Genomic DNA, 19,725 nt, shown 5'->3' with positions numbered 1-19,725 from the left:
AGTAGTAGGACTTCAATATCCCTTAGGATAAGCAATGTAATGTTTCGATCTGCTGCTACTGAATTAACGATGGGATCACAACGTCGCCTGTGTTGATCATAAAATTCTGTACAGATAGTAAAAATATTTGTTTTCTACATAAAAATAGTGCTTACGTAAAAGTCTAGTACAACGTGAAAAGATAAGTTTTGTTTTTTTTGTAATATGTTTTATACTAGCGACACTCGCGGCTTCGCCGGCTTGAACTTCATAATTATTAATTTACTAATCCGCATTTCTTTTGTTTTTTAACAATAATAATATAATTTTAAACACAATATCTATGCCTATATAATTGTTATATTTTTTTAATTTATTAACCAAATGCCAAATTTCAACTGCCTTGAAAATTCATTTCATTGTACCTCAACCGGAAGTACTCTATTAATTTTGATTCCCTTTATAGTGTCGAAATAAGCGTTCTCGGCCGTATCTTATTTTTAAGAAAATGTAGATAATAAAGTAATCTTATAGGGTTTCTTTTCTGTAAAAGATACGGAACCCTAAAAATAGTACGAAAAGACTAACAATATCTTCTAAAGAAATAAATCGATTATTTTGACGTGAAACTATAACTAAGTTTACAAAAGATAACTGCTATATTTGAAAAGTCGGTTACACTATGAATTATATCCACCATCGGTAATAAATCAGGCCTAAGTATGAAATTTCATCATAGAACGTAATTGTGATTAATGGACCCGCTATGGCATCGCAATTTGTCACGAGAAACATTTTATTTATTATACTGGACTACACCTTTTCTATTATACATATTTTAATTTAAAATAAATTTTTAGTAACTATTTTTATTTTATTTTTTTGGTTTATTTAATTTAATGTTTAGTTGCATATATTTTTTATTTTATAAATTCAAATCCGTGCAAATAGCAGAGTAGGTAGAGATATCCTTCCGTTCCTCACTATACGCTGAATCCTGGAGGCATTTCATGTTGAATGGCTGCGGAGCTAAATGCTGCTAATATTAAATACTTCATTTCCTCGAGTGGGAATCGAAGCTACAATCTGTGGCGTTGACAGCCCCTGCGCCAGGACTGGCCCCAGCAGATTCCACAATAATCACCAATATTTATCAATAATATAATTAAGGAACAATTTTTTAGTAAAAATATTTCACTTGTAGTGTAAAACGTAACTTAACATCACGAAGAAGAGAAAATTCTGGTCAAATGACAGAGAGAGCTTCTCCACATAGTAAAATCTTCATTATTCCATGTAACTTAAAAATTTATGTTTACTTTTGTAAATATATATTTTTTATAAAAAAAATTGTATGTGTATTCTAGAGTGGCCGTAACAATAGTGGCAATATGGATGCTGGCCGCGTCTTTGTACGAGGGTTATTTGGAGAGACGGCACCGAAGGAAGGAGCAAAAAGATCTGGAGCTCGCCAACAATAACCAGAAACCCACTGTTGGTACATCATTTTGTTATATATATTTTACTATAAACTATAATAAGTTATTTTAAATTATTACTGTATTTGGAATTTATTTGTTTTTAAATATAATAATATCTTTAACTAGCGGCCCGCTAGCGGTTTCACCCGCGTGAACTATGTTATTATTAATTTCTGTCTCCATGACTACGTCCTAGTGACGTCTATGCAAAATTTGAGACTCCTAGCATTTGTAGTAACGAAGTTTCATACAAACTTTCGACCCCAAAAACAACCCCTTAGAAGTCGAATATTGCAAATTCCCGTCTTAGCGAGCACCTACGTCCTATAAGTAACTCCTATGCAAAATTTAAGATTCCTAGCACTTGTAGTTTCTGAGATTTCGTGATGAGTGAGTGACCTTTCGATTTTATATATATATAGATACCATTAAAATTCTAATTTTATATTGCAATATTTACAAACGATTAAACATATTCTAGCTTAATAACAATGCTAAAGATGAAATAAAAGAAGATGAAGAAGATATTATGAAAGACAAAGACATACGTCGTGAAGAATGCGGTAAGTTTAATTAAAGTGAATCCAAATAATTGGGCAAAATTTTTTTAACTTATATCATCACAGAAACCATTTTAATTTATATATTATATATTAACCTACAGTAGAGAAGGCAGAAGGAGTAAGGCACTCCGTTCCAAACTTTTTGTCTAATTTTTCGAAACATTGCATGTTGGGTGGCGGAACTCAACCTCGGCTAAAATATTAATAAAAAATAATTCATTCCCCGACTGGGTATCGAAGCCACAACCGTAGTACCGTGTTACTACAGCGGCACGATACCCTCAATTTAAGTTCTTATTCCTTTTAACAAACCTTTTCCTTTCCAGGAATGTGGTCTGAAATTTTATTATCGTTTTCGATTCTTTCCAATGGTCGAGCAATTCTTGGCACTCAAAAACCCAATGATGGAGCATTAACCTGTCTACACGGCATGAGGTAGGAATCCGTTTGAGAAACGACTACTTTTGAAAATTGCTTTGTCGATTTTACACGCATAGTTGCTTTTAAAAATGTTCTATAGCAAAATTCTTTCATTTAATGCTCTCTAAACATTTCATTATGTAGGTTTTATTTAAATGTTGAAAATGTAGTTTTAATTGTTTTTCTTTGTCTGGTTTTTGTCTAAAAAAACATGTGTTTAAAAATATTTCACAACCTACAGGGAAAGCAGAGGAAACTTAGTGTTAAGACACTCCGTTCCCCATTTTTCAACTTAATTAAACCGCGCTTTGCTTTAAGTAATTTTTTATGTATATTGTTTGACATATAAATGTTTTATTTATTTTTAGATTTTTATCAGTACTCTGGGTTATTATGGTACATACCTACCTAACTATTTTCTTCATCGCTGACAACAAAACAATGAGAATTGTGACAGAACGTAACTTCTTTTACCAATCCGTAGGCAACGCCTCTTATTGTGTCGACACGTTCTTCTTTATAAGGTAAAATAAATAAAATTGAATAAAAATTTAACGAAATATACTACAAGGCAGTATAATAAAATATTGTCTAAACTTACGTAATCTAAAAATGTGCTAATATTTCAGCGGGCTGCTCGTAACAGTTTTATTTCTGAGGACTGAAGACAAAAAAGCCAGTAAAAAAGCTGATAAAAAAGCGAAACCCAACGAACAAGATATAAACAAGAATATCAATGGTTACTCCAACTCCGCTTTATCGGTATCCGTCATAAGCCAAGAGTCATTTAATGAAGATCCACTCGATAAGCCGGCGCCGAAGGGATATTCCCAGCAGGAGATATTCAGAATGACGAAGTCATTTTTCGTACTTTTCCTATATAGAGTAGTTCGTTTAACGCCAGCTTACGCTTTTGTTATCGGACTTAATGAACTAGCACTGAGATATACGTACGACAATACTGTATTTGAACCCGCTATCTTCGATCATATTACTTGCGATCACTATTGGTGGAGAAATTTGCTATATATAAGTAATTTGTTCCCGCAAAAAGACATGTGCATGGTATGGTCTTGGTATATGGCCAACGATACACAGTTCTACGTCGTCGGTATAATACTGTTATTAATATCAGTCAAGTATGTATATTTTTTTAGCATTATACTGTATTCCGAACATAGCTGGGTGGGCAGGGGAACCTGGGAACCTAGTGTAACACTACGTACCTTTTAAGACGCTTCCTTTCCGTATTTTCGGCCAAAATTCTTTGGGCATTACTTGTTGAGTAGAGAAACATAACGCCGCACTTTGCCTCGACCAGAGAAATTATTAAATATTTAATTTTCCTCGAGTGGGAATCGAACCCAAATCCTGTCGTATTTAGTGCCTCAAACTAAAAATGATAACGTATATCAACAGCTATGTTAGATCCAATTTTATATGACACAGATATATTTTAGTAAGGAAAAATGGAAAATCTCGACGTATTGCTCACGTTCGAATGCCAGCAAGGATTGTTAAGGCAATTTAAAACTTCTGTCAGGTAGACTTCTGGGACTGTGATCGAGCTTTCCTGGTGTGCGATTTTTAAATATAATTATTGGATATAACATTTTCTTTAGAGAATTCGTTTTTCTTATAATGTTTTAAATGTTTTTTAATTTTTAAACATTTTAATTTCTATAGAAATGTCATACCATTTTACTTTACCTAATGAAAGAGTTTTTTTTTCAACAGACACACGAAGATTGCAATGGCATCCCTATTATTGTTAATGGTTAGTTCCTGGGGAACCACCATTTACATATCGGTGTGGCATCAATACAAGGCTCGCATACAGGAGCCGTTCGAAATGTTCGACCCCCTATACGACAAGCCTTGGTCTCGAATTGGTCCATATTTAGTTGGTAAGGATTAATTGTATAATTTTATTAAAAATATATATTATTGTTCCATGTAGTAGGGTATGCAGAGGGAACCTAGTGTAAAGACATTCCGTTCCCTACTATCCGTTGAATTCTGGAGGCATTTCGTGTTGAGTGGCGGAACTAAACGTCACGGTTTGACTCGACACCAGAGCAAATAAGTGACAATATCACACATATTATTTCCTCGAGTAGGAAAGGAACCCACAAAAATACCACTTTGCATTAATAACGCTTTTTACATTTGACAGGAATGATTATTGGGTGGTATTTACATAAAACAAAGTGCCAAGTTCGTATACCATATTGGTTAGTGGTGATTGGTTGGCCCGCGTCGCTGGCCATCATCGGCAGTCTGATCTTCGGAATGACTGATGGATATTTTGAGGTTTGGCCAACTGCGTTCTACGTGAGCATCGGTCATACAGGTCAGTATTGGAAGTTGGAAATTTCATTTATTTTTTATCATTTTATTTATTATTTTATATGATATTTTGCAAAGTAAAAAAATAGAGTTCCTCGATCGTTTTTTGATGCTTTTTAGTTTAATAGAAAAGTAATTAAAGTAGAAGTACAAACGTTTATATAAAGTACTTTTAACTCTCAAGCGTCGTCAAAATCTTTATATCAATCCTTAATAATTTAAATATATTATATTTTCTAGCATGGGGAGTAGCACTAGCGTGGATAGCGGTCGCGTGTTGCTGCGGTTACGGAGGACTCGTTAACTCCGCGCTCTCTTACCGCGGCTTCTTACCTCTGAGCAGACTGACCTACTGCTCCTACTTGGTGCATCCTACCATCATGATGTACACCACCTTCCTTTTGGACGGACCTCTACATCTACAGAATTCTATAGTCGTAAGTACTCTTCTCTTAAAACTTCGCTGTTCTTCCTTTTGCCGATTAGTGAACTTTGAATTCACAACTGCAGGGTCATCATCAGTTCATTATTTCTTGAATTTGTTTTCTTTAGCTTGACGCTGAATCCCGCACATAACTGGAAAGGCAGAGAGAACTTAATGATTAGACTATCCGTTTCCCAGTTTCCGCCGTAATCTGGGGACATTGGGTGGCGGAATTCAACGCCGCCCTTTGACTGACACCAGAAATGAAAACATAAATTAAAATAAACGTTGCATTTCCTCTAGTGGGCATCAAACTCACAACCAGTGGCTTATTTGCGCCAATTAATTAATTATATATTATTAATTATATTGCAAAATTAATAAGAAATCTTGTATTCAATTTAAATATTTGTATAAAACGCTCTTAAACAGTTTCGAAATTAATAATTTAATTTGAATTTATAACGAGTAACTTATCATCGCCATTTATACTAATAGGATAGTAATATTAAATTCGCATTTGCTACTCTAAATTTATTAAACATCAAATACCGTTTCTCGTTGATTTGCGGGGAACTGAATATTGAACTTATTTAATACTAGCTTTAGCTCCCGACTTCGTTTACGTGACCTATTAAATGATTACAAGATAAAGAACATATTAAAATTGTAATTGTGTAATGTAAAGAACGATTTTAACGTCGCGTCATTGCAAATATGTTCCGTTTTTTGGTGTAAACAAAAATACCAAGCATATCTTTTTTTCTACCTGTAGGCTGTATCCACATATAATAATAATAATATAATTTATTCATAAACAAAATTACAAAAAAAAAAACAATTTATAACGATAATAACCGCATTAGTTGTAAACTGTGTGGCAGTTATTAACGCCCGCCTCACAAGCATCCATTCATAAATTAGTATGATCAAAATGAGTTCAATTTAAAATATAACAAATGATAAAACTAATAATTAAAAAAGCATGCAATAATAGTATTAAAAATTAATTAATTAAAAGAAAAAATAAAATAAAAAGGTATACAATAAACAAAACATTATTAGAGTGATCGATGTGCATGATGTTTATATGTGGTGTGTGAGTTTGCGTGTGTGGATGTGTGTATGTGTGTGTGGACGTGTGTGCGTGTGTGGATGTGTGTGTGCATACGTATGATGGCTTCATCGGTATCAAGCTATACGATCAATAGGTTCTCTGTCTGATCATAATCTAAGTTTAATAACCAGTCAGTCAATTTAGTTTTACATTGATACAACGTTAGGGGATATATTTTTAATTCTTTATTTATTTTATTATATAGTATGGGGCTTAAGTAATAAAATAGGCGATTTGCAGAGACAGTGCGTCGTGACTCTATTGAGCAAACCTTATCAACTCTTCGTTTCCCGCAATTGTTCTGCGGATCGAAAGGGGTGAGCCTATGCTTCCGTAAAATAGAGCGCAGAACGAATAATTGACGGACACTTAAAACTTTACAAATGTCATATAGTTCGGCAGTTGGAAAACGGGTAGGTTTAGATGTCATAACCTTAAGTATACATCTCTGTGCTTTTTCTAGTGGGAGTAAGATTGATTTAGGAGCACCACCCCATGCCGGTATGCAGTAAGTAAGAATCGATTGGACAAGTGCGAAATAAACCATCTTAGCAATTTCTATACTAGCTCCAGATCTTAATTGTTTGAAAATGTATATTATTTTTCGTATACGAGCACTTAAAGCTAGTATATGATTCCTCCAGGTGAGATTCTCATCTATAATAACACCAAGGTATTTTATAGTGGAAGATCTATTAATATTACTACAATGGCAAATTGGACTTAATTCGGGGTGGCATCTATGAGCAATTATAGAAAAAGAAATGGGTGGCAACGAGCGTTTCGGGCCTAGAGTTATAAATTGGGTTTTATCCACATTTAATGTTAGCCTGTGACAGGACAACCAGCTTATTACGATGGCTAAAGCTTTCTCACCATGCTCGCGTGTCTCGGCCCAACTGTTACCGTACACAAGCAAAGCGGTATCATCTGCATAAGAAATAATTTTGGTATTTGGAACAGAAAGGTTGCAAAGTTGATTAGCGTAGATTAAAAATAGAGTTGGTCCCAATACGCTACCCTGAGGTACTCCAAAAGAGACGTTTGCTTCATTGCTAATATTATTATTAATGTTTACTGCTTGTGTTCTGTCAGATAAATAACTTTTAAAGAGATCCAAGACAATTCCCCTAATACCAATATTTTCCAATTTGCTGTAAAGGATCGGTAGTGAGACCGTGTCAAAGGCCTTAGAAATGTCCAGAAATATGGCAAGAGTCTTTTTTCTATTATTGATATTTTTGGCAACCTCATCAACTAAATTCGAGAGCGCATCCTCTGTTGAGCTACCACTTCTAAAACCATATTGGTTAGGAGAAAGCAAGTTGTATCTACCTAAGTAGGAGACAAGTCTATTATTAATAAGCTTTTCCAAGATCTTAGATAGGGCACTTAGAACAGATATGGGTCTGTAGTTACTGAAGCTGGCCTTACATCCGTTTTTATAAATTGGGTGAACGACAGCCTTTTTAAAGATTTTGGGAAATACCCCCTGGGATAAGCAGAGGTTACAAATCCAAGAAATAGGTGGGGTAAGTACATTTACCGAAGCTTTAAGGACAGAGGACGATATACCGTCCCACCCTACCGCGCAATGGCTTTTAAGATTAAGAATTATGGATCTAATTTCTGAATTATCAGTTTCATTAATAACCATTGAATTAGGTATTACCTGGGCGGCAGTGTACGGTAGGTACATCTGAGGAGCACTATTGAAATGATCGGCAGAAGCAAGTTTTTTCCCTATATTAGCAAAGTAATCGTTTACATTATTGACTGCTGAGATTGGATCGTTACCTAATTGCAAGAGATTGCTTGAGACCTTCGTATTCTCTTTAGTGTTATTTATAATTGTTTTAACAACGGTCCATGTCCTTTTTTTATTTTTGCTAGCTTTCTGGAACTCGATATTTTCATAATTAGCTTTAATTTTTTTTAACAGATTGTTACAGAAATTTTTATAACGAACATAACTGATTTTAGATATTGGATCATCGGGATTCTTTTTCGTATTTTTATATAGTTTATCGCGATTTCTTATACATCGGAGCAATCCAGGAGTGATCCATGGTTTTATAATTCTTTTTCTGCAAGAGATGATGCGGGTGTATTTTTGTATAGCAGAGGTTATTGTTAATACCAATTTTTCTGCTGCACCTTCTGGATCTCTGTTACTTAAAATATCAGTAAAATCAGATGTTTCTAGTACACGAGTAACTGACGATTCATCCACGTAAGTGGCAGTTTCAGATGTTAATATATTTCTGTTTAGAAGTTCACAGCAAACCAATATAGGACAGTGATCAGTGAGAGGTGCGTCCAGCACATATGTAGAAGATTTCCTGCTACTTCGAAGGAGTATGTGGTCTATACAGTTATCATTACGGGTGGGAAATAGGTGCGCTGGTATAAGACCATGTGTTGCGCATAGATTTAAATATTCTTCCGCTTGCGAATCATTTGACGAGCCGCTAATATTGATATTTAAATCACCAATAAGGACTATTGTTTTGGACTTTGTTAGCGAAGTCAGTACATCATCCAAGCTGTTTAAGAACACATTAATACAACGGTAAGAGGGAGATCGATACAAAGCAAGAATGACATGGGTAGTAGAAAGCGTAATTTGGAGGCAATTTGCCTCACAAAAACTGGGCTCAATAACCTCACATAATAAAGTATCTTTGGTATACACGATGAGACCGTCATTTTGATTTGTATAGCCCGACTTAAACGATCGGAAGTTCGGCAGTACGGGAATTATAGAAGTCTTACTCAACCAGCATTCCGATAAAACCAGAATGTCAACTTTGTAACTCAACCTGTCAAGAAGAACCAAAAGCGAGTCAAAATTGCAATTTATACTTCTTATATTTACATGAAGAATTTTTATACCACTAATATGAGTCAAGGATTCCTTACATTGCTCGGGAGAACAGAGTTGAGAATCAGCTACCAATAAGTCATCAATATTATCAAGTAAATTTTTGTGACCCATTATTTAATTCTGTTTGAAAAACGTATGTGCTAGTAACCAGCTCTCCAAAGTTTGGTGACATATTATTTATTTTTAATATAGCAGAAAGAAATAAGTTTTTAAATCCAAATACTTTTTTAATAATGGTACAAATGAAAGCTTTACCATTCCGTACACTGAAAGAGGCGATGTAACTGTTATTATACAAAACGGTAAGTAATATTAAACTGGTGAGTGTATGTGTAATAGTGTAATTATGTAAGTACATGGAATCCCATAAAAAATATACACAATATTTAAATTGAATTAAAATACAAGAATATAAAACTAAATTTGACATATTAATATAAAAATAAGTGTACACATTTGAATTGACTAGTCATTTTTTTACTGGTATATCAGATAAATCACTTTCACTTCTAACAACTATAAGTTTATCTCCTTCCTTCTTCCGTAATAGCACCTTGCCGTTAGAAATCCAGCAGTGTGAGTATTTGTTTAGCTTAGCGAAGTCACGGGCAAGGAAAAAAAGTCTTTTCATTTTGGGTGTCAGACTCTCAGATATAAATAATGGTTTTGGCGGTCCTGGTAGCTTTAATTTATCCGTAGTTAGTCTTATATTTTCTCTATTACCCTTTCTGTACATTTGAATAATTTTTTCTTTGATCATCACCCCTGTAAAGTCCACCAGGACTGTGCGGTTCGATGAGTCACGTGAATTAATGCGAAATACATCTTTGACTTCGTGTGATTTGATAGAAACGTTTAAGCTGTTCCCTATAGAGATAACTGTATTTAATAGTTTGTCCTTTGTCTCAGAAGGTGCTGATGGTACATTTTTTATTTCGATGCATGTTGACCTTGACAAGCGTTCATAGTTTTCCATTTTGATTTCTAAAGACTGTATTTGAAGAAGATTTTGTTGTTTGTCCTTCTCTAATTTGTCAATCTGAGTAATAATGGAATCATATTTCTGCGACAGAAACTCAACAGATGTTTGTATTTCAACATTTTGTCTTTTAATTTCTTCCACAGCTGCAGACAATCTTTCAAATTTCAAATTTTGTTCTTTTTTAAGCGCATCGAGTAGATCTTTAAATTCCACCATAAACGCGGCCAGCTTTTCACCAACTTCATCGGAGGGCGTACGCCTCCGTTTTTGTCGGAATGTCACATTTGGGGTCGATGCTCCAGTATCGACGTTGCCTTGTTTAACAAGACTTGGTTCCGAGACACAAGTCTGTTGTGGTGACGGTAACAATGACTTAGGGGGTGTTCTTTTCAGTGGCATTTTAATAGGAGGATGTACCAAAAAAAGAACAAAAAAAAAGTAGAACTAAAAAGTTTGTTGTAGAACTAAAAACTTTTTCAACGTAGATTTGATCGCACGCCTCGTCGATATAAGCGACTGTTGACACGATAGGCTGCTGTTTAAGTTTATTGAGGTAGCGAAATTATTTATCTATACATTGGACAGTCGGATTCGCAATAATTTGCAAGAATTGCGTCAAGTACAAAGGTCAGGCTTTTGCTTTTTGCAACGGCTCACTATGGAACAAAGTAACTTTGATTTTGGGTAACACACACTTCACATACAATATTTATACGAGTTTTAGGCACGGATTACTTATTAATATATTATATAGTTAGTGTATTTAAAAAGTCACAACCAAATTTACACTTTTACATTTTTAAAGCAAAAAATTTTGCGGAGCTAACTTAACACACGTCTACATTCTCGGACGCGCGCGCGGGGGGGGGAATATAGCAGGATAGACAGAGGGAAGCCAGAGTTAAGACACACCGTTCACCCATTTCCTCCAAATTTGGCCACTATGCATATCAAAATTCTTAAGAAAACCCTATTCACTCAAGATTTGAATCTCTCCTTTAACAAACTTTATAGAAAAGGTATATTTTAACATATACCTTTTCTATAAAGTTATAATAAAATATAAATATACAAACATACAGGCTCTTATGTTTTAAATATTAGTAAGTTTCAGCGGTAGTATGAGATAGTAATTAAAATAGATGCTTAGGCTGAATTTAGTAATTACTGTAGAAGCTGCGTAATGTAGACTTGATGTATGTACATGTAATTAAACTTCTAAATAGATATATAATTTTTTAGTATAAAGTTAGAAAAGGCTAGAAAATTGTATTAACTAGATGAAAATTTAGTTACAAAATTTATCTGGTCGTAGCTGGACAGAGGAAACTAAAGATAGTAAGAAAACATGCATTTCGGGATATGTATAATGTCCCAATAAAAAATTTCCAGGTTCCCTATGTCTCCCTTACTATATCTATATATATAAAATCGAAAGGTCACTCACTCACTCATCACGAAATCTCAGAAACTACAAGTGCTAGGATTCTCAAATTTTGCATAGGAGTTATTTATAGGACGTAGGTGCTCGCTAAGACGGGAATTTGCAATATTCGATTTCTAAGCAGTTGTTTTTGGGATCAAAAGTTTGTATGAAACTTCGTTACTACAAATGCTAGGAGTCTCAAATTTTGCATAGACGTCACTTATAGGACGAAGGTACTCATGGAGATAGAAATTAATAATAACGTAGTTCACGCAGGCGAAACCGCGGGCGGGCCGCTAGTCTGGTATATAGCGTGAAGCCATAAAAATATATATAAATATAAAAAGCTATACAAAGTATATGAGGTTTCATATCTATTCTGTTTGGTAATATCGGCCTCCCCTAACCTCCCCTACACATTGAAGTGAATATCTACATAATAGGGAATCTATTCTTAGCTCTTTGGATCCGCCTCGAACAAGCCTATCACACTCTAGCTTCATATTTTATGTATTTCTATATTTTAGATTTTATACGACCATATACTAATAAGGTATTATAATATTGTTAATAAATATATATTATTTTTCTAAATTAATTATTATTGATAGTGAACTTAAAAAGCAGTTTTTATTAGGCTAACGTTGCGCAGGGGTAAAAGGGTGAGAATATAACGTGATGGTTGTATGTTTGATTCCTGCTCGGAGGAATATTTTTATTTGTAAATATTTTCATTTCTTCGCTCTAGTACCAAGACATGACTCCGTGGTGTTGAGTTCCGCCACTCAACACGCAATGCCTCAAAAATTCGAATCTTATAAAAACATACTATGTGTTTCGTATAATTTCTTATAATAATCATGTATTTATTTGTTGTCTATAGAAATTAGGGGATCATGTCTCAAATATTAATAGTAACTTCTAGAAGTATAGTTGCCGTGCTTACTAATTATATATTTCTTTTGCAATTTCAGCTCACAATATACGCCGGCTATGCAGTTATGGCCTTTTTGGCATCGTTTGCCATATCCCTGGCATTTGAGGCACCAGCAGTCCGCTTGTTGAAGATCATCAGTGTGGGAAATAAGAATAAAAAACCCACCAATTAAAGTATTATCTATATTTTATTAAAAAACATAGCAAAATCACATCTTTTTAATTATTATTATTGGTGTGTGCTATGTTTGTTAATAACGCGACTTGGAATAAGGTAAAAATTCCAAAGTGAATGTTTCCCTGTCACAATGTTGCCTCTCCATATGAGCTTTATTTAGTTTAATAGTAATTTAAATAGAATCAACAAAATAAATATTTACTAAGTAGACAAAATTTTTAGTTTAAGAACACACGAGCAACGATCAGTTACCATTCTGCCAGAGTTTTTAGACATAGTATAATAAATAATGTATAAAATAAATAGCTATATTATAAAAAAACAGATATAAATGAAACATTTTTAATAATAAAACGAATTTTAATAATATAATGTTTTATAAAAGTTTAAAATTTTCATTGTGATGATTTATTTTTCATGTAAAAATGGAAATTTAAGTATTGGGTTCATGTACGCTTATAAACCCAAGGGTCACATATTTGCTGATAAAACTTTCATATGAAATAACTTTTAATGTCAATTTCATGTTTCAAAGTTACCAGATTATAAGGTTTATTAAAAATTTCATGTTTCTAATGATATGTCGTCTGTGAATATTTTATATGACAATTAAAAAGTCTCTTTAAATCTTTTATTTATGGATATCAACATAATTTCTATTCTATCTTTGGAGTAAATTATAAAAATATATTACTAAAAATTAACAAAACACATTGTTAAGAAACTACATTGTTCTCTTGACTGTATTGAAAAATGTATTTGAAACTATAGAATACTAATGAATTCAAAATTCTAATAATTTATTTTAATAAATATGCAGCATTAATATATATGATTTCACCATTTTCATTGTTACATTAATAAGTTTTAATAAATAATTAAATTTTATGTTACCATGTAAATTTCACCTAAGCTATGTAGAGATTTCTTTAAATTTTATACTTTTTGTACATATTGTAAAGAATATTTTATAAGCAACGTATAAAATAAAATATTTTGAATGTCTAGTCGTTAATTCTTTTTTATTTCTCTAATATTATAATTTTATAGTCGACTAGTCGACCATTTATTAGATATCATTTTCGTGAAGTTTCTTTAGTTTTACTTTCGCTCATAATTTATATTAATATTTCCATTGACCTTTTATAATTCAACTACAGGAATTTCAGCAATAAATCTCATTTATAAATGATCAAACTGAGGGAGACGGTTAATGGGCCTACAGCTGCCAACAAACTCTAGACAATTGATTAAAAAAGTACTAACCTAAATTTTCCTTATATAACATTTTAAAATAATACTTAAATTTTTATATATACTAGTAGAACGCGGCTACGCCCTCTTGAACTATACGAATATTTATTAAATATATTTATGAAATTATTTTCAGTTTTCAATAGAGAGATGCGTTAAGCAAGCTCATTTTGGGTGACGTTTTCTAACAACAAACTTTGCAAATCGTTGCTTAGCAACGGTCGCATAGCGACGGATGTTATTAATATGGCGGAAAAAATTGCATGTCAAATTAATAAATATTTTAATATGTTGGTATATATCGATAATATTACAAATATGAGAAAAATAAAATATCCTATGTTCATCCCGAGACTCTCAAGTATCTCTATATGAGTATTTTATCACAATTAAATTAGCGGTTTGGCCCTGATTGCGTAAAAGACAGACAGACAGACAGAGTTACTTTCGAATTTATAATCTTCTTCCTGGCATTAATCCCGGCTATTACCAGGGTCTGCCTTCCTACTTACCCTACTCCACTTTGCACGATCTTTTGCGTCCTCGGTGGTTAGACCATTGGCTCTCATGTCCTGCATCACGTCATCCAACCAGCGCTTCCTTGGGCGTCCGGGAGGTCGCGCCCCAGGAACTAGTATAGCAAGGCACTTGCGTCCGACATAGTTCTTAGGCCGGCGCGTAACGTGGCCAAACCATCTCAAGCGACGCTCTTGGAGCTTATCCGCTACGTCACGGACCCCAAGACTACCTCGAATGAATGTGTTGCGTATGCGGTCAGACCGCGTTACGCCGCACATCCACCTCAGCATCTTCATTTCCGTGACGTGAAGCTCCAGAGTGTGCCGAGATAGTGCTGGCCAACATTCGCTGCCGTATAAAAGAACCGGTCGGACGATGCTCTTGTATATCAGCCCCTTGAGCTTGGGCGGTATTCTGCGGTCGCAGACCACACCAGTGACCTCCCGCCATTTGGCCCAGGCAGCGCTTATCCGGCCATGGACATCGTGGTCGATGCCTCCAGACTCGTGCATAACGGATCCAAGGTACCTGAACTTCTCCGACTTAACGGCTGGCTCAGGACCTATAAGGATGGTGCTCGAGTCCCGGCTCCCGCAGGCCATGTACTCTGTCTTCGACACATTTAGTTTAAGACCGCCGTTCTCAAGCGTACCCTTCCAGAGGTTCACTTTACGCTCCAGCGTCAGTCGGTTCTCGGCAATGAGTGCTATGTCGTCGGCATACATCATCAGCCATGGAGGCTGGTCCTGGATGTGAGCCGAGACAGTATCAAGCACTACATTGAACAAGAACGGACTAAGAGCCGAGCCCTGGTGAACCCCCACTGTAATCGGGAAGGGTCTAGTGTCGCCAACAGCAGTCCTAACCATAGAAGCGGAATCGTGGTACATGCCTCTGATAATCTCAATATAGGCCTCAGGGATCCCTTTGGATCGCAATGCCCACCAGATACACTGACGAGGCACACAGTCAAAGGCCTTCTGCAGATCTAAAAAGGCCACGTGCAGAGCTCTCCTTTTTTCCCTGTATGCCTCCATCAAAGTTCTGAGGGCGAAAATGGCGTCCATGGTGCCCGATCCTGGCTGAAATCCATATTGAGACTCAGATACAGTACACTCTCGGCGGAGCCTGAGGTCGATCATGCGCTCGAAGAGCTTCATGGTATGACTCATAAGCTTAATGCCCCTATAACTACCACAATCTTGAACACTGCCCCTTCCCTTGTAAATAGGGGTAATAAAGCTAAGCCGCCACTGATGCGGCATCTTACCAGTGTTCAAGATATGGTTAAAAAGGTCAGTAAGCATGAGCACACCAAGAGAGCCCAACGATTTCCACGCTTCGATCGGGATGTCGTCAGGTCCCACCGCTTTTCCGTTCTTCATGCGTCGAAGGCAATTACGTGTTTCGTCAAGGGTTATTGGGGCAATAAGTCCGAGGTTAGGCGGTGGGTCGTGATGAAGACTGCAAGGGTGCTGAGTATTCAGCAACTCCTGGAAGTAGCTTCTCCACCTCTCCTTCACAGAGTCATGATTACAGAGCAGCGTGCCCTGGGAATCTTTGACGCAAAGACATTTTGCGATATCTTGCGTCACTTTATCCCGGGAACGTGCCAGTTTGTAAATGAGCTTCTGCCCCTCCACAGTTTCAAGTTTATCATACAATGGTGACAAACTCTCACTGCGGGCTCTGGCTACAGCTCTTTTACTGGCACGTTTTGCTACTGTGTACTCCAGTCTGTCTTCAGGAGAGTTGGATTCCTGCCTCTTCTTAAAGGCAGCCTTCTTTTCACGAGTAACCTCCTGCACCTCGTCATTCCACCACCATGTCTCCCTGTCGATGACACGTCCTCCCCTAGAAAGGCCAAGAACTCGCCTGCCCGCCGCAATGATTGCCGACTGAGCCCGATCCCAAGCATCCTGAGCAGTCTCGGTGTTAGTCGAAATATCGTGACTTTTCACCTCTGCCAGGAAGTCGGTCTGCATCGGTCCATTCAGCAACCACCACTTGATCCGAGGCCTACGTTTCTCGGCTACTTTCTTCTTCGGAGTGACGTTAAAGTCCATGACAAGAAGACGATGTTGGGCCGTTAGGCTTTCGCCTGGAATGACCTTACAGTTAGTTACCCTGCCCATATGACACCGTCTGGTCAATAAGTAGTCTATTTGAGTTGAGTGGGACCCGCTCTTATACGTGATAAGGTGCTGAGAATTCTTTTGGAAGAACGTATTCACGACGGCCAGATCAGACGCAATACAGGTTCTCAGAATGTTTTCTCCCTCTGCATTGCGAAGACCGTGCCCAAAACCCCCGTGAAAACGTTCATACGGCTCAGCAGCCTTACCGACGTGCCCGTTCAAATCCCCCCCAACTAAGACCACTTCGGTACACGGCACAGCAAGTAGCACCCCTTCATACTGCTCCCAGAATGTCTCCTTTTCGGCCGCGCTACATCCCGCCTGGGGAGCATAGGCACTGATTAAGTTTGTGATGACGCCCTCAATCAGTACCCTCACTCGCATCAAGCGGTCGGAGCGACGGTCAACTTCAAGGAGCCCATTCTGAAGCTCTTCAGATAGCACTACCGCTACACCGTTTCTACCCGAAGGTGACCCAGTGTATATAAGCCGGTAACCCTGTCCGATGTTACGGGACTTATTGCCCTTCCAGCGTGTTTCCTGGAGGAAGGCACACTGGACCCGACGTCTCATGAGTACATCTGCGAGTTCCCTGCATCGTCCGGTCAGAGAGCCAATATTCCACGTTGCAAAGCGGAGTTTCCTTCTGGGTACTAGCGTCTTTAGCCGTGCCCGTACATGACACGGTAGCCCTTGCCCACTTGTCGCAGGTGTAGGGCGATGTGCCTGCGCGTCGTTTTGCGGCGACGCCCTAGCCGTACCCAGTCTGTTGTTTTGTCGGTCCATATAAGTGGCGGTTGGCGGTTTTTAAATGGAGCGACTGCCGTCTGACCTCCAAAACCCCTTTGTGGGGAAAAACCGAGGAAGGGAGAGGAAAATAGAAGGGGTAGGATAGGTAGAAGGAGGGAGCTAAGGGAAGGAGGGGGGGAGTTAGGACACCATTCTTACGGACTGGATGAGGATGTAAGAGTGGCGGCTCGAGGATCCGGGGTCGCGTACCCGTATGCCCACAAACAAATATCGGACAGATATTAGTCAGGACATCCTCTGGACAAGTTTCGAATTTATAATATAGGTATGGATTACCTATGCATTATACACTATCGTCATTAATAACAGTTTCACGCTCTTTCCGCCGAATTTTTTGACCGAACGAACGAATCGAACTCATAACCGTCGGGTTACAGTTACACTCTTCCGCCCCTGTGCAATGACGGCCGGCCTCATTTCTCTTTAGTTAAAAAATGATTCTTTAAGAGTATAATAAGGGATTTGGTTATGAGTTTTACTAATAATGTGTCCCTTTTAAAATAGCATTTTAACTTAGGATTTAATACACACTTTAAATTTATGCTACTAAAATATGTGTTGCAATCTAAAGACAAGCGAAAGAAATACTTTATTCATTTAAAAATATGAAAGGTGATTTCTACGTCATCTAAAAATTAAATATAATATTCAAAAGAGGCGTAGGAAAATATTTTATTAAATTAACTATGAAAAAGCAATTTAGATCGCCCCTAATCTTGATTGAAATTTTATGAGAATATTTTGCTTGCTTGCGTTTATCCCTTAGCACTAAATTACGTTACATTCTTTAACAATTTTTACTTAATTTTTTTCTCTTTGTTTCATATATTTCTTGTGACTTACATAGTTTTTAATGATACAGCAGTAAATCTGAATATTATTAAGACTTAAGACAATAAAGGAGAAAAATCGTAAAAATGAATCTTTACAATTAATATTACATAAAAGAAATATTATAAACTTATAATTATAGTAGATATTTTATAAAATGAGAGCATTTTCCTCATATTAATGTGATATTAATTTCAGTTTAAATTTGTTAATTTTTATAAGATGTAATTCCCGTTTACCTACATCTCTGAAATTAGTGGACAAATCTTAATTTGGTCGGTTTTGTTATGGCAAAAAATCGCCCTCATAAATAATCGCTAATCATAAAAATAAAATACACGCGAATTCTATGGGAACTTATCTTTTAATTGAAATGAAGTACGTTAAAAAATAAATCAAACTCTAACTTCACTCGTCATATCAGATCTACGATATTAGCTTACGTTTCCCTCTACAAATTTAATCTGAATTATCTTCAGCATGCATTGCAGCGACGTACAAAGCCGTGACGTCACGAATCACAAATTGATATTTAATTTGTTAAGCTAGCGCTCTACCGACTCTCACGTTCTACGTTATCCAATTTGCCACATACTCATACAACATAAGAGTTCTAATGCGTCCTAAATGTGAAAGGTTGTGGGTTCGATTGCTACTCGAGGAAATTAAATATTTTCATTTCTTTGCTCTGGTGTCGAGGCAAAACGTGGCTATATATACTACGGCTAATAAAATCTAAATATTTTTTTGAGTTAATAAATAAATTTTATAAATTAATTATTAAATAAATTGAATTTTTTAACTAACTCCTTTGAATTTTACTAAATAATGATAATTCGCAGATAATACAATTAATAAAATATTCAACTTTTCAGCAATGTTTTCTTTTGGCGTAATTATGTAAGATTATCTTCCGTAAACCAACTTTTCCGACAATCACTTTTTTTCTTATTTAAAAAAAGACAAAAAAAAATGGCTGCCTTCATTATGTTGCTAAAAGAAACTGAGTAATAAATAACATTAATTAATGAACAGTGACAGCGTCATTAATACGGCAAGCAGCTGAAGTTTTTTAGCCTGAAGAAGTTTTATAAGTTTAAATTATATTTTTAAATAAAAAAACCGGTTAAGTGCGAGTTGGACCCCTACTGAAATTTCCGTTAAAATTTCAGGATGGTAGGTTAAAGGGAAATGCAACTTATAAAAATTGACAAACTTAAGTTATCGGGCATATGCACTCACTTTGTATGAAATGAACTACATTTAAGATTGCAATATTTTTTCTATTCTTCGTCTGTACAATAGAAAACTGATATAGGAATTCCGTTTTTACTTTTCGAGGTACGGAACCCGAAGAGTGAATAAAGTCTAAAATAAATTAATAAATTATTCCTCAATATTTAGACATTATAAATATTTTATAAGAAATCA

General features: G+C 36.0%; 1 protein-coding gene across 1 annotated transcript in view; it reads left to right on the top strand.

Moving 5' to 3' along the window:
• The window catches only part of LOC146534677 (nose resistant to fluoxetine protein 6-like), a 57,790-nt gene extending 44,041 nt beyond the window's left edge, over positions 1-13,749 (top strand). The window contains exons 5-13 of the mRNA XM_085192773.1: positions 1,347-1,473; positions 1,942-2,023; positions 2,350-2,458; positions 2,812-2,967; positions 3,073-3,582; positions 4,181-4,350; positions 4,620-4,796; positions 5,033-5,229; positions 12,603-13,749. Of these exons, the coding sequence (XP_085048899.1) occupies positions 1,347-1,473; positions 1,942-2,023; positions 2,350-2,458; positions 2,812-2,967; positions 3,073-3,582; positions 4,181-4,350; positions 4,620-4,796; positions 5,033-5,229; positions 12,603-12,737 (1,663 nt within the window). The 3' untranslated portion in view covers positions 12,738-13,749. The remainder of the gene's footprint in view (positions 1-1,346; positions 1,474-1,941; positions 2,024-2,349; positions 2,459-2,811; positions 2,968-3,072; positions 3,583-4,180; positions 4,351-4,619; positions 4,797-5,032; positions 5,230-12,602) is intronic.
• Positions 13,750-19,725: the final 5,976 nt, after the last annotated feature.

This window comes from Heliconius melpomene, chromosome 11 (assembly GCF_056956725.1).
Source record: "Heliconius melpomene rosina isolate 202511_hmr_F chromosome 11, ASM5695672v1, whole genome shotgun sequence".
NCBI classification, from domain to species: Eukaryota; Metazoa; Arthropoda; class Insecta; order Lepidoptera; family Nymphalidae; genus Heliconius; species Heliconius melpomene.
Note: the sequence above shows the minus strand (reverse complement) of the source record. Positions and strands in the feature narration are given on the sequence as shown.